The sequence below is a fragment of the Leptopilina heterotoma genome, unplaced genomic scaffold (assembly GCF_015476425.1).
Source record: "Leptopilina heterotoma isolate Lh14 unplaced genomic scaffold, ASM1547642v1 Lhet_198, whole genome shotgun sequence".
Taxonomy (NCBI): domain Eukaryota; kingdom Metazoa; phylum Arthropoda; class Insecta; order Hymenoptera; family Figitidae; genus Leptopilina; species Leptopilina heterotoma.
The window spans coordinates 94,281-108,026 of NW_025110914.1; the positions used below are offsets into that span (position 1 = coordinate 94,281).

At 28.8% G+C, this 13,746-nt stretch overlaps 2 protein-coding genes across 2 annotated transcripts; both read left to right on the forward strand.

Moving 5' to 3' along the window:
* Window positions 1-300: 300 nt before the first annotated feature.
* LOC122501039 lies at window positions 301-3,538 on the forward strand. The gene has a single exon (XM_043610266.1). It carries the CDS (start codon window positions 306-308, stop codon window positions 735-737), a length of 432 nt encoding a protein of 143 aa, XP_043466201.1. The 5' UTR covers window positions 301-305; the 3' UTR covers window positions 738-3,538.
* A 209-nt stretch (window positions 3,539-3,747) lies between these two features.
* LOC122501050 (ectonucleoside triphosphate diphosphohydrolase 5-like) lies at window positions 3,748-13,411 on the forward strand. Its single transcript, XM_043610281.1, has 4 exons — window positions 3,748-3,813; window positions 11,682-12,821; window positions 12,942-13,118; window positions 13,279-13,411. Exons 1-4 carry the CDS (start codon window positions 3,748-3,750, stop codon window positions 13,375-13,377), a joined length of 1,482 nt encoding a protein of 493 aa, XP_043466216.1. The 3' UTR covers window positions 13,378-13,411.
* The last annotated feature ends 335 nt before the right edge of the window (window positions 13,412-13,746 follow it).

A 13,746-nucleotide genomic window follows, 5' to 3' on the forward strand; every position in this document is an offset into this window, starting at 1 on the left:
GGAGAAGATATAAAAACAAATAATGATCCCAATGGAAAGGTTCACAATTTATTAACAACAAACTGGTCTCAAATTTTGAAATCTGGCATGATCAAAGAAACAACTGACGAAATAATGAAAAAATATCCTATGCCTGATGATTTCGCTGCTATAAAATCGCCTGTGCTCAATCCAGAAGTGAAACGGACAATGTCTGAAAGATCTCGTAAAAAAGATGATTACCAGGTAAAACACAAACGAAAATTGGATCTGCCATTTACGCCATTGGCCTTGCTTTAACGACAATTTTCAATGAAGGAAGAGTTATGAATCCATCACTCGTTTCGTATTTAAGTGATGCAGCCAGACTTTTATCAGACGTCCATTATAATATTTCGATCACAAGAAGAGCTTTTATAACCCCAAATGTGAACAGACTAGTGGAAGATGTCATCACTGATCAACCAATTGAATCTCTCCTTTTTGGTGAAAAACTCCCCGATCTATTGAAAGCTGCGAAAGAACTGGAAAAAGATAGCAAAGCGATTGTCAAACCGCTTCAACTTAACAAGAGCTTCTCTAATCATAGAAATACAGGGGACAAATATTTTACAAGGCCACAAACTTCTTCGAATGCCAGCAGATATTCAGGACAATTTCCACATGTTAAAAAACATTTAAACTTCAAAAGCCCGTCCGGAGCAATGCGCAGGAACAACAGGAGTCGCCAGGATCAGAAGGCGAGAACTCGACACTAGTTGTAAGTAAAATACCCGGTAGATTACAATTTTTTATTGACAAATGGAGAGAAATAACAGATGACGAGAATATTCTCGAATATATTCAAGGTTATAAAATACCTTTTTTGGAAAAACCTTTTCAACAAGAAAAACCAGTTATTAAATTTACATCAGATTCTGAATACAAATTTTGTAAAATTGCTGTCAAAGAATTGTTAGATAAAGGTGCAATTTCACGATGTTACCCTTGTAAAGGTCAATTCATCTCCTCATTTTTTTTAGTCGATAAATCTAATGGTCAAAAGCGGTTTATTTTAAATTTGAAAAAATTAAACGTATTTATAAATGCACCACATTTTAAATTAGAAGACCAAAAAATTGTTATGAGGTTGTTAACAAAATTTTGTTTCTTAGCAAAAATAGATCTTAAAGATGGTTATTTTCATGTATCAATTACAAAAGAACATAGAAAATTTTTGCGTTTTGAGTTTGATGGAGAATTATTTGAATTTAATTGTTTACCATTTGGCCTTTGCACAGCACCTTTTTTGTTTACAAAAACAACAAAACCTATTCTTCATTTTTTACGAAATGAAGGTTTTTTGTCAGTTTTATATCTAGACGATTTTCTCTTAATTTCAAAAAGTAAACAAGAATGTATTTCAAATATTTCAGAAACAATTCAAATTTTAGAAAGTCTCGGTTTTGTTATTAATTGGCAAAAATCTTTCTTGGAACCTTCACATGAGTGTGAATATCTTGGCTTTCTTTGGAAAAGTAACAACTTAACAGTTGAACTTCCTTTCAAAAAGAAAGAAAAAATTTCAAAAATGATTCAAGAATTCTGTTTAAAAACTGAATGTAAAATAAGAAATTTTGCTCAGTGCATAGGTGTTTTAGTTTCAGCTTGTCCTGGTGTAAAATATGGCTGGTTGTATAGAAAAGAAATGGAAAGGCAAAAGTTTCTAGCATTAAAACGATCGAATGGAAATTTTGATCAGCAAATGACTTTATCTGAAGACACCAAACTAGAATTGAAATGGTGGATTAAAAGTATTCCTTCTTCGATCAATCACATCAGAAACTCTAAATATTGTTTAGAAATATTTTCTGATGCTTCGTTAACAGGTTGGGGAGTATTTTCTGGCAACCAAAAAACTCATGGTTGGTGGAATCCATTCGATCAGAAACAAAGCATAAATTTTTTAGAACTTAAAGCTGCTTTTTAGGGTCTTAAAATTTTTGCTTCAGATTACAGTTCCTGTCAAATTTTACTGAGAATTGATAACACAACAGCCATATCTTACATATCAACCGCATGGGCGGAATTCAATTTAAAAATCTCAATGATATTGCAAAATCTATTTGGCAATGGTGTGAAAAAAGAAATATATGGATCTTTGCATCATATATTTATACTAAAGATAATTTTGTCGCTGATAGAGAGTCTCGAATTTTACCTACAGAAACGGAGTGGGAATTAAATATTGAAGAATTTAAGAAAATAGAGAAAAAATTTGGAAAATTTCAAATCGATTTATTTGCAACACATAATAATAGTAAATGTTCAAATTTTGTCTCTTGGTTCAAAGATCCAGAATCAGTAAAAGTTGATGCATTCACAATTTCATGGGAAGGATTAAATTTTTACGCATTTCCACCATTTGCCTTAATTTTGCGAGTCATTAGAAAAATAATTGATGATCAGGCTGAGGGTCTTTTATTAGTACCATATTGGCCCACTCAAGTCTGGTACCCTTTGTTTTTAGACTTATTAATCGAAAAACCATTATTTTTAGGTCCTCATATCGATTTATTGCATTGTCCTTTCAGGAAAACACACCCTCTAGCCAAGAGCCTTATCCTGGTGGCAGGCAAGTTATCTGGCAAGCTTTTCAAAGGAGAGGCATCCCGGAAGCAGGAATACCAATAATGATTTCTTCCTTGTCTGAAGCCACTATTAAACAATATAATAAGCCTCTTCGGTTATGGTGGACATTTTGTCAGAAAAATAATATTTCCGTGTTTGAAGCAAATTCTAAAGACGTTCTTACCTTTTTAGTCGATATTTATGAACAAGTTAAAAGTTACAGTACTATGAACTCGTATAGATCAGCCATTTCTTTAATTTTATTAACAGACATTGGACAGGATCCTTTAATGAAAAGGTTTTTTAAGGGTGTTTCGGTAATTAAGCCACAGAAACCCAGATACGATTTTACGTGGGATCCACAAATTGTTATTGATTTTTTGAAATCTTGGTATCCTCACTAAAATCTTTCTCTGAAACAATTATCTTTTAAATTATTAATGTTAATGGCTTTAATTACATCTCAACGTATGCAAACAATGTCTAAAATTTCCTTAGAAAACATTATTGTGTCAACTGATCTCATTCAAATTAAAATACCAGAACGTATTAAGACTTCGAAAGTTAACAAACCTCAACCTTGTTTATCATTGCCATTTTTTAGAACAGAACCCAAACTATGCGTAGCTACTATTTTGCAGTTATATTTAAACAAAACTGCCAGCTTAAGAAAATCAATTAATAGATTGTTTATTACAATTAAAAAACCAATTAGACCAGCGACAACTCATACCTTTCATAGATAGGTCGAGGTATGCGAAAAGTGTAATAAATGTTACTGTTTAAGAATTAATAGTTTAATAAAAGTTGCAATGTTTGTACTTCAATAAAAAGTTAAAAAGAATCACAAATTATATTGCTTTGAACATCTACGTATTAATCTAGGAGAACGAGACGACGTAATATAATTAACCGATTAAACGAACTTACCTTAAGTGAAGTTCGAACGGAATTATATGAGTCGTCTCGTTCTCCTAGAAGTTTCCCACCCATATCCTCATTCTATTTATTAAAATAAACCCCTTGAGTAATTTGTGATTAAATTTCTTTAAAATAAATGATTGTTTACCATACATCTCCTTGGCAACCGCAAACGTGGAAGGTGAAGTTTGAATTTTATTTATTCTTTAAAATTCTGTGATCAGATCTAACAGAAAGATGGGACTACGTATTATTCTAGGAGAACGAGACGACTCATATAATTCCGATCGAACTTCACTTAAGGTAAGTTCGTTTAATCGGTTAATTTTTATTTTATTTTGATATTCAAGTTTTTTTTGCAATCCAGCCAAGCTTACAGCGCAAGATTACCGCAAGCTTGTTTGAGATAGCAAAATGTCCACTGTATAGCAAGCTTTCAGCGAAAGGTTGTTGTAATCTTGCTGTGAAAGGTTCCTGCAATCTTGCCACGAAAGATTGCTATATGCTACAATAATAATTAAGAATGTATTAGTAAATTACTATGTAATATTACTACTAGCCAGCTGAAGAAAAATATTACAATTTTATATTTTTTTTACGTTTAAATGTATCTAAATTATTTTTAAAAAATAATTCTTTGATGAATTATTTTAATCCTTCATGGATTAAAGCGTTGCAGACTATTATAATCAATTTTTGTGACGTTAAAAATTAAAAAAATATGAAATTGTTATATATTTATATACTTGACACGGAATAATCGATATTAACTTTATTATTCTTATTATTATTAATCATGCCATATTTCCTTCGTTGTCTCCGATGCTGACATTTCGTTTTAGGAACGATGATCCAGATTTTGTATGAATTTCCTCCACATTATTTATGACATTTATTTTTCCAAATATGTCTATTAATTTTTAAATAATTTGAATACTGGGAGTATATCGTGTTTGGTAAAAAAATTAATATAAATAAGTAAAATAATTATATTTCTTAACAACAGAGGATCCGTTTTTAAGTGTCTTTACTTCCTCGATTGACATAAAATTATTATAAACAATTTGAGGAAGCTTAAAATTGTCTTCGTCAACATCATCTTCAATTTTAGATTCCATATATTAATGTGGATTTCAATTTTACTATTAAAATTGTTAAACATTGCATTAGTGGGTGCAACAAGAAACTTTCTTGTGATGTATTGTTTTCCGTTCTATTTTTTTTATTAATTAAAAAAAATGGTAATGTATCAATATGTAATATTTGAGATTTCGTCTGAGAAAAAGAGGCTTCTGACCATATTTTTCTCTAAAAAATAATCGTATTGCAACCCCAAAATTTGATTTTTCCTTCATAAGCCCTCTTTTCTCAGACGCGGTCACAAATAATTTATTTTTTAAAATGTAAGGTATTAATAAATAATATTGTTAACAACAAATCTTTAGAAATTTGTGTAATTTAAAAATACAAAATTTAGAAACCTTATTTAATTTTAAAAATATTTATTAATTTAAAATTTATTAAAAGAATAAAATTCTCGCATAAAATTACCTGTACTACATCAAAAAATTTATCAATTTTAAAAATAATTTAAGATATTGTGGCTTCATTCTATACATTGATTAATACAATTAACCTTAAAAATCTTAAAACAATGAGTCAAAAAATATTAATGATAATATAATATATTAATATATTATTATTATTATATTTATATATTATATATGTTATATGATATACATATCACGATTAGTCTTCAAGATTGTCTTCCAAAAAGACTCAGTGACGCATTGGACGGAACAAAAATAATATTATTAAAAATATAAAATATAAAAATATAATTAAAAAATTATTAAAATTTAGAAATTGAAAATATTATTAGATTAGTTGAATTGTTTGTTGTTCTGTATAAAATTCTTCCCCAGGAGCACGTAATGTTGGGAACATTCAAGCAGTATTCCAGTAACATCGCAACAACATTGAGGCAATATTGGTGATGTTAAGGCACTGTTCTCAATATTGCTGTAATATTACGTGTTACTGGGGTTTTTAAAAAATTTCGTAAAGTATTCAATTAAAAAAATTTTGTAAACTATGTTTAGGAAATAGAAATATTATTTAGTAATAGAAATATTTTTTAATACACAAACTCTACCAAACCAGTTTATCATTCTGTATCAACAGAAAATTAAAAATTTATTGAATTCGTAAATGTTTAATAAATATTCTTTTTACAAGTAAATTTTATACTTCAAAAAACATTTATAATATTTTGTTCACGAAAAGTAAATTAAAAAAATCTTTTTTATTAGTTGACGTAATAAAAAGTTTCTTTAAATAAAAGTCTCTGCAATTGTAAATATCTTTATACAAAAATTCTTTTTAATAAAATAATTTTAAAAATTCGTATTATAATTACAATTTTTATTTTAAAATTAGCTTTCCAAGAGAAAAAAATTAAGACAAAAATGTTATATTCCGATATATGAATTCATATAATTAATAATATTATATTTGGTTTATAAAATATAAACATATTTATATAAATAAACATTTCTCTAGATGTAAATATATACTTATTTTTTTAACACCTCTCCAATTTTGTACATTAATTATTGTCTAAGCAATAATAAATTTCAATAATTACAATTTTTGAACATATTAAAATGTTTTAATTTTTTTTTTACCGTCATTATATTTAATTACATTACTCCGTTTTTTTCTTAAAAATACTTCCTTATCGCCGCCATTTTGTTATAAAATTTTAAATAAAAATTTTTTTTCTACACTTCAATATGTATTTGACAAACTCACCAAAAATAAATCCTATTCTTTTTTTCATGAAGGTCAAAATTTAATCTCAGAAGAGGGCCCAAGATGTCAAAACTTTTCGAAAAACTAAAATTTACACAAGCGAGTATACCATTGTATTTGAGGTAGTTAATTAACAAATTTTGCTTTAGATTTTGAAAATCAAAACTTAATTAAAATTGCTTAAAATTTATTACTCAGGGGTTTTCAGGGTCGTTGATTACGAATTAGACTTCAGAATTTTTCCTTAGAAACCATCATTATTTCAAATGTTATGAATCTGAGATAAAAATCAGTACACTGAGAGAAATGGATGGTCAGATTTTGATCCTGATTTGTTTATTAACACTTTTCAAGTTTTATTGTACAGATTGCACCTAGAGAAATGATTTATTTGAATTAAATAAAATTTATTTCAAACAAATAAAAAAGGATATTTGTCACAGAACCAACTAAACTTTTATTTAGCTCAAATAATATTTTTTATTTGAATTAATATATTTCGTTTAAATATCCATTTTTATTTAAATGAAAAAAATTTTATATTTTCTTTAAATATATTTTATATTTAGAACAAATAAAAAACACTTTTCATTTTAATAAATCCTGTAAGCATTCTAAAATATTAAAATTCACTTATAACCTTCAAATAAATTTAACAATCACAATCACTAATGGAACTTTTAATATTCATTAAAATAAATGTTTATTTTTATAAGAATATTTGTTAAATAAAGTCAGGTTTTTTTATTGTTAGTCATTTTACTTTACTTTTTCACTTCATATGTAAAAGTCCACTGTCACATTTTTCTCACAAAATCTCAAATAAGACACTAAAATGTAAATGAAATCACATACAAATCTGTTACTTTGTACTAATTAAAATTTTCACTTAAAAAGAAAAATTCTGTACTTAAATCAATTAAATTTGTTAACTATTCATGATGAATAAACCTCTTATAATTGTACGCGTTAAACTGTTAAAAGCAAAACATCTTATTGTTTTACTATAGCAATGCAATATGCGCAGGCGTCTACTTATAAGTCAAACAAACATTTATTTGAATCAAATATATTTTTTATTTGCTACAAATATACTATTTCATAAATTGCAAATATATTTCTTTATTTTAGATTAATTAGTGCATTTATTTGAAATAAATATTAGTTTATTTATTTTAAATAAAATATTTATTTGCAACAAATAAATTTTTCTTAAATATACACTTTTAGTTAAAATAAATAACTTTTTTCTCTGGGTGTGTAACTTAATATAATCTGCAGTTTAAGGGGATACTTCGACTACATTTTTAACTATAACAAGAAAATGATTTAGATCATCCATAAAATATTAAAATTATTTTTATAGTCATTTCTTGAGAGGAAATCAATGGTCAGAAAATATTCTGACCTTTTCTGGATTTACATTTTTCTTAATTCAGTAGGGGAGACTGGGGCTAAATGTTAAACAGTCAAAGCAGATAAAATTCATTATCTTTCGAACGGAAATAGTTAGAGCATTGCAGTTTTGACTATTGCCCAATGGGAAGTAAACGATTGGTTCAATAATGGGCCATGCTTGGCGAACTCCGTTCCATTATTGGAACATTAATGGCAACCATCATTGGACCACCAATGGTTTAAACTTGGGATGATCACGCTACTGCCAATGATCGGTAGCCAAGCATCGGGCCAATATTAGTTGCCAAGGAATTGCCAAGGAAACAAAATTGATTTTCAAAAGCTTGATTTTTTATTGGCAGCCAACAAAAAACCAAGGTTTTGAAAATTTATTTTTTTTAATTATTAATTAAAATTTATTTTAAAAAAATATATTTTTCAAAAATATATATTTTTTTAAATTAATAGAACATATTAATTTAATTTGTCACCTCTGGTAAAACAAAGGTGAAAGACTGATAAATTCCCTCACTTTATATCTTACAGTGGAGGGATAACTGTGAATGTCTTTGCGGGAGAGGAGCAGGTACTTATAGAGCCAGTGAAACAGGTCACAAGCGAGAAGAAATCACTAGCATGCACTCTGGCGGCGCTTGTCGGAACTGTTTTCTGGCGCGCATGCATATCCTGACATTATCGACACAGCGCTTGGCAACCAACGTTGCGCCACTTCCGACAAGCGCCGCCAGAGTGCATGCTAGTGATTTCTTCTCGCTTGTGACCTGTTTCACTGGCTCTATATAAGTACCTGCTCCTCTCTCGCAAAGACATTCACAGTCATCCCTCCACTGTAAAATATAAAGTGAGGAAATTTATCAGTCTTTCATCTTTGTTTTACCAGAGGTGAAAAATTAAATTAATATGTTCTATTAATTTAAAAAAATATATATTTTTAAAAAATATATTTTTTTAAAATAAATTTTTGAAAAATATATTTTTTAAAAATAAATTTTAATTAATAATTAAAAAAAATCAATTTTCAAAACCTTGGTTTTTTGTTGGCTGCCAATAAAAAATCAAGCTTTTGAAAATCGATTTTGTCTCCTTGGCAATTCCTTGGCAACTAATATTGGCCCGATGCTTGGCTACCGATCATTGGCAGTAGCGTGATCATCCCAAGTTTAAACCATTGGTGGTCCAATGATGGTTGCCAATTGTTTTGCCAAGAAAAAACCATTGGGTACCAAGCATGGCCCATTATTGAACCAATCGTTAACATTGGCAACTTCCCGTTGGGTGAATGGTCTTCTTATCACTCTAAATATATGTCCGTAGTTATGTGACATTCTGTTTATTTTTGTCGTGTCCATAGTGTAAAGTGTGTTTTGACACTATATATGTAAATTTTTAAGTCAAAGAAAATTTCAACTTTTAAGTATATTTTTTAGATTTATTCTAATTTGGGTCCCCTGAGGATGTACCTAAAGGTATTTGATAAATATTTTAGTCAGATTTTGTATAGTTATTGTTAAAGCCAAAGATGCACTCTGAGGCTAAATGTTAAATAATTGGTGGGGCTAAATTTTAAGTGTGTATTTTTTCCATGTTTTTTACGTGAAATAAACCTATACTTATTGTTTTATTTTGAAATTTTAATTTATTAATTCTATAACTATTCTAAAGCTACTGTTAAATAAACAAAGATGTTTTATTAAATAAATTACCTGATTTACGCATACTTTAACAAATTGCCCTACAATATTGATCTATATATATTTGCATCTACCCAATGGGAAATGCCAGTGTAGTGCCGATGTTCACCACTGGCTTAGTACTCAGACGATTGTTCGGCGTAGTCTAGCCGAGCCTCGACAATTAGTGCTGGCGCAGTACAGAATTTTTGTTTCGCCAAAGCTTGGACAAGCCACGGCGGCAAGTGCTGGCTGAGTATAGAAAAATTGTTCACAACGCTCTTTGCCAACATTGCTTTTTTGACATAAACTTGAAAAAAATTATAAAAAAAGTTTATAAATGTTTATAAATATAAATTTATTGAACAAATTAATATTTTACTTTTCAGTTGTTCATTTTTTATTCTTATTAAATTTAATAATAACAATTTAACACAATTGTCTAATTTTGTAAATAATAAATTATTTAAACAAACTAAAATTATAAACAAAATTTTAACTTTAATCTCAATAATAATTTGGTTCCTATTAAAATACTATTATACTTCTTACTATGAATAAAAAATTATTAAAAAATTACCACGTAATTTAAGAATTACGTAAAATGTTAAATGCAATAAGTAAAGTAATTTAATTTAATTATTAAAAATTTAGTTTAATTTATTTTATTTCAATTTATTATTTTTAACGTATCCCTATTTTTTTCTCATCTTTGACTCAATAATTGTATGTCTGAATGATACTGGGATATTAATACTTTACTGTACACGTGTGTCGTTAGCATAGTGGTTAGAGCGTTAGTCTGTTAGTCCGTAGGTCGTAGGTTCGATTCCCCTAGTCAGCAATTTTGTTTATTTTCATAGGTTTGCGATATTTCTAGATTCCAATCGTTAGGTACTAAAATATGAAAATCTAATGCACACTTACTGTAATTGTTTATTATTTAATTTTTAAATGTTATAAACAATTTTTTTCTACTTCATTTACTATATCCATTGTTAGTCTCCATCTTTAATAAAATTTCTTTAAGAAGAGAAATATTTGATGAATAATAACTATTTATTAATATTATTTACCATTTTGTTGTTAAATTATTTATAATTATGAATTTACGACTAATTAATAACAATACTGCATTTATTGCAGCAATATTCTCAGCCAGCACTGGTCCAGTGCTGCGCCAGCGCTGTCTGGCAGCACTGACAGACAGTACTTCGGCAGCGCCAGACGGCGTTATCATCCCAGTGCCATGCCAGTGCTGGCTCTCAGCCTTGCCGCCAGTGCTGCCAGTGCTGGCGCAGTACTACGCCAGTTGTAAATTTCCCATTGGGTAAGCGGATGTAGTTAAAAATGAAGTCGAAGTCTCCCCTTAGCATAAAAAATCGTACCTATATAAATTATATACGTTAAATCCAAATTTATAATTAAATTAGAAAACTAAATTTGGTATTTTAAGGCAAAATACAATATATAAACCCAAAATTATAAGATTAAATATTCTTCCGGAATAAATTTTAGCTAACTCAGCCCCGTTGCTGGATAATAATAAAGAGCGATGTTCGTTTATAATATTTTAAGAATTATAACTGCACTTTTAATTATAAAAATTATGAACATTTATAAAAAGTTTTAATTTAGAATTTAACAATATTTGTAAATAGTAAACAAAGAGTTCTTTATCAATTAGAAACCAAAGACAATTAAATTAATTTGATCTTTGAATTCAATATTCAAAAAGAGAAACAGATTCATAAATTAAAAATTGAGAAAACCTTCTTAGTCAATAAAATCTTCAATTGATTTGATGCAAGATGTTGAATCGCATTACAGCACTCATCCTCCTATATAGAATTATTTGACGTATCCGAATATTATATAAAATGAAACTGGATTTTGAATTATCTTGAAATCTTCATTAAATATACAAATTTGCATTTTATGTTGACTCGAATATGAAATATAATTAATCGAAAAATGTACAGATGTTAATTATCTATATCTACTATTATAAATTATGTCCTTGTCTCAAAAACACCAGAGGCTGTAGCGTCCCACATAGCTAGGTCGCCCATCCAAGTACTAACCGCACTCAATGATGCTTAACCTCCGTGATCGCACGCCGTAGGATTACGCCAACCGAGCTGTATCATCAGTCTGTTTTTGTATTCTGTATTAGTAAATAATAGACTCCGAATCAGAGATTTAGTATTTTTGTATATATGGGACATACATACAAATTTTTTATAAATTTTTACAGTCTTTTTACAGTTGGAATTAGACGATTATGACAATATGCCGAATTTTAATTCATCATTAATCCAGAGAAAAATGTCAAAAACTATTATGAGACGATATTTCACGTTTATATTGCTGGGAATTTTATTTGGTTACGTGGCTAAAGCAAATGGTTTAGATTCTCCTGATCTCGGCAGTGAGGCCATTGGCAGCGCAGGATTATCTCCGGATTCAGAGAAACTTTTTTATGTCGTAATTGTTGACGCCGGATCCACTGGAACACGATTTTTTGCTTTTCACTTTCATACTTCGAGTGAAGATGGTAGTTTAATTTTGGACAAGGAAGCGTATAATCACAAAAGACCAGGTTTGGGTTCATTCGCTAATAATCCAGATGAGGGGATAAAAATTCTAGAAATACTTCTTAATAAAACAAAACCCACTATTCCACAATCTGAATGGATAGACACTCCAATTTATTTGAAAGCAACGGCAGGTCTTCGATCTCTTCCCAGAGACAAGGCAGAACATATTTTAGAGGTGACCAGAGAGTTTCTTAATTCTTCTGGTTTTCAATTGAACGATGAATCCGTTTCACTAATGGAAGGCTCTGACGAAGGTATTTTCTCATGGTTCACTGTTAATTTTCTTCTGGGCCGATTTGAAAAAAACAGTACGCAAAGTACAGTTGCGGCAATTGATCTTGGCGGAGGATCAACACAAGTGACCTATCGTCTTGACGAGGAAGATAGGAATGACTTAAATCACTCCGTTATTACTAATCTGCAAGCATTTAATCAAAATATGACTATTTTCACTCAAAGTTATTTAGGTTTCGGACTTATGACTGCGAGAAAGGCAATTTTGATTCCACCATTTGCCATGACAAATGAATATGGAGTTATCGAGGTACACTCGAAATGCATTTCCCCATCAACTAACACGACGTGGACGTTTAATGACAAAGAATATCAAATAATGGGGCAAAGAGAAAATTCTTCGGAAATTAACCAAAATATTACCGAAGACGAAAAGAACAAAGGTTCAAATATTAATTTTCAAGATTGCTTAAATTTAGTTAAGAAATTAACGAGTAAAATTGAAAATAAACCAGTGGGATTGAATAAACAAGACATTTATGCCTTTTCGGGCTTTTATTACAAAACCTATGACGTAAGATTATTTCTATTTTAATAATTTATTTATTGTAGTTGCTTGTTTTTTTTTTATTTACAAGTTTTGTAGATAAAATTTGAACATAGACTTTAAAAACAGAAAAAAATAATTTTGCAGACTGGATTAATAGACCCACGAAATGGTGGAATAATCACAGTTACAAATATTCGTGAAGCAGCTCTAAATATTTGTAAAAACATGACAAAGAATAATCCATATAGATGCTTGGATTTAATTTATATTTACTCCTTGTTGACAACTGGATTTGGTCTCAAGCCGGAAACCAAACTTAACGTAAGTTTCATAGGTTTCTTTAAAATGCTGATTAAAAATCGTATACCTGTTTTATTTTTTCATTTTTAAAAAAAATTACGACAAAAATTAACTGTAAATAAAGTAATAAATAATCAATTAACATAGAATTTATAATCAAATGTAAATTTTATAATTTCAGATTCATGCCTCAATCTCTGATCACCAATTAAGTTGGACATTAGGGCTAGCCTTGAAATTAATACAAAATACACTTGGATATTTATACAAGAAAGAATAGTGTCCACGTATTTTTTATAAAGAAAATTGTCATTATTTGTTAAATCTGTAAAATTTTGACAATTCTATTTAATTGTAATAAAAATATTTATTTCCGAAAAACATACATTGGATTCAAAATCAGTGACTTTAAAAACCCCCCGTGGGAACTTATTGTATTCTCGAGATATAAATTCTTGTAAGAATGGTTCTGTCTGTGTTATAAGGTAGTAAATAAATAAATTTATTGTATTTAGTAAAACTTTTAGATTATTTAATATAATTATGTATATATATATATGCACATATTTAGAAATTATACACCTACACACTTAATCAATTTCCTTTATTTTGTAATGTCCCCAAGCAAGAGTGTCACTACTTTCGGGTA

Coding starts and splice junctions, on each gene's coding strand:
- LOC122501039 (XM_043610266.1), top strand. CDS start 306: ATGAATCCATCACTCGTTTCGTATTTAAGTGATGCAGCCAGACTTTTA.
- LOC122501050 (XM_043610281.1), top strand. CDS start 3,748: ATGGGACTACGTATTATTCTAGGAGAACGAGACGACTCATATAATTCC. Junction 3,814..11,681: donor CCGATCGAACTTCACTTAAG/GTAAGTTCGTTT, acceptor GTCTTTTTACAG/TTGGAATTAGACGATTATGA. Junction 13,119..13,278: donor AGCCGGAAACCAAACTTAAC/GTAAGTTTCATA, acceptor TTATAATTTCAG/ATTCATGCCTCAATCTCTGA.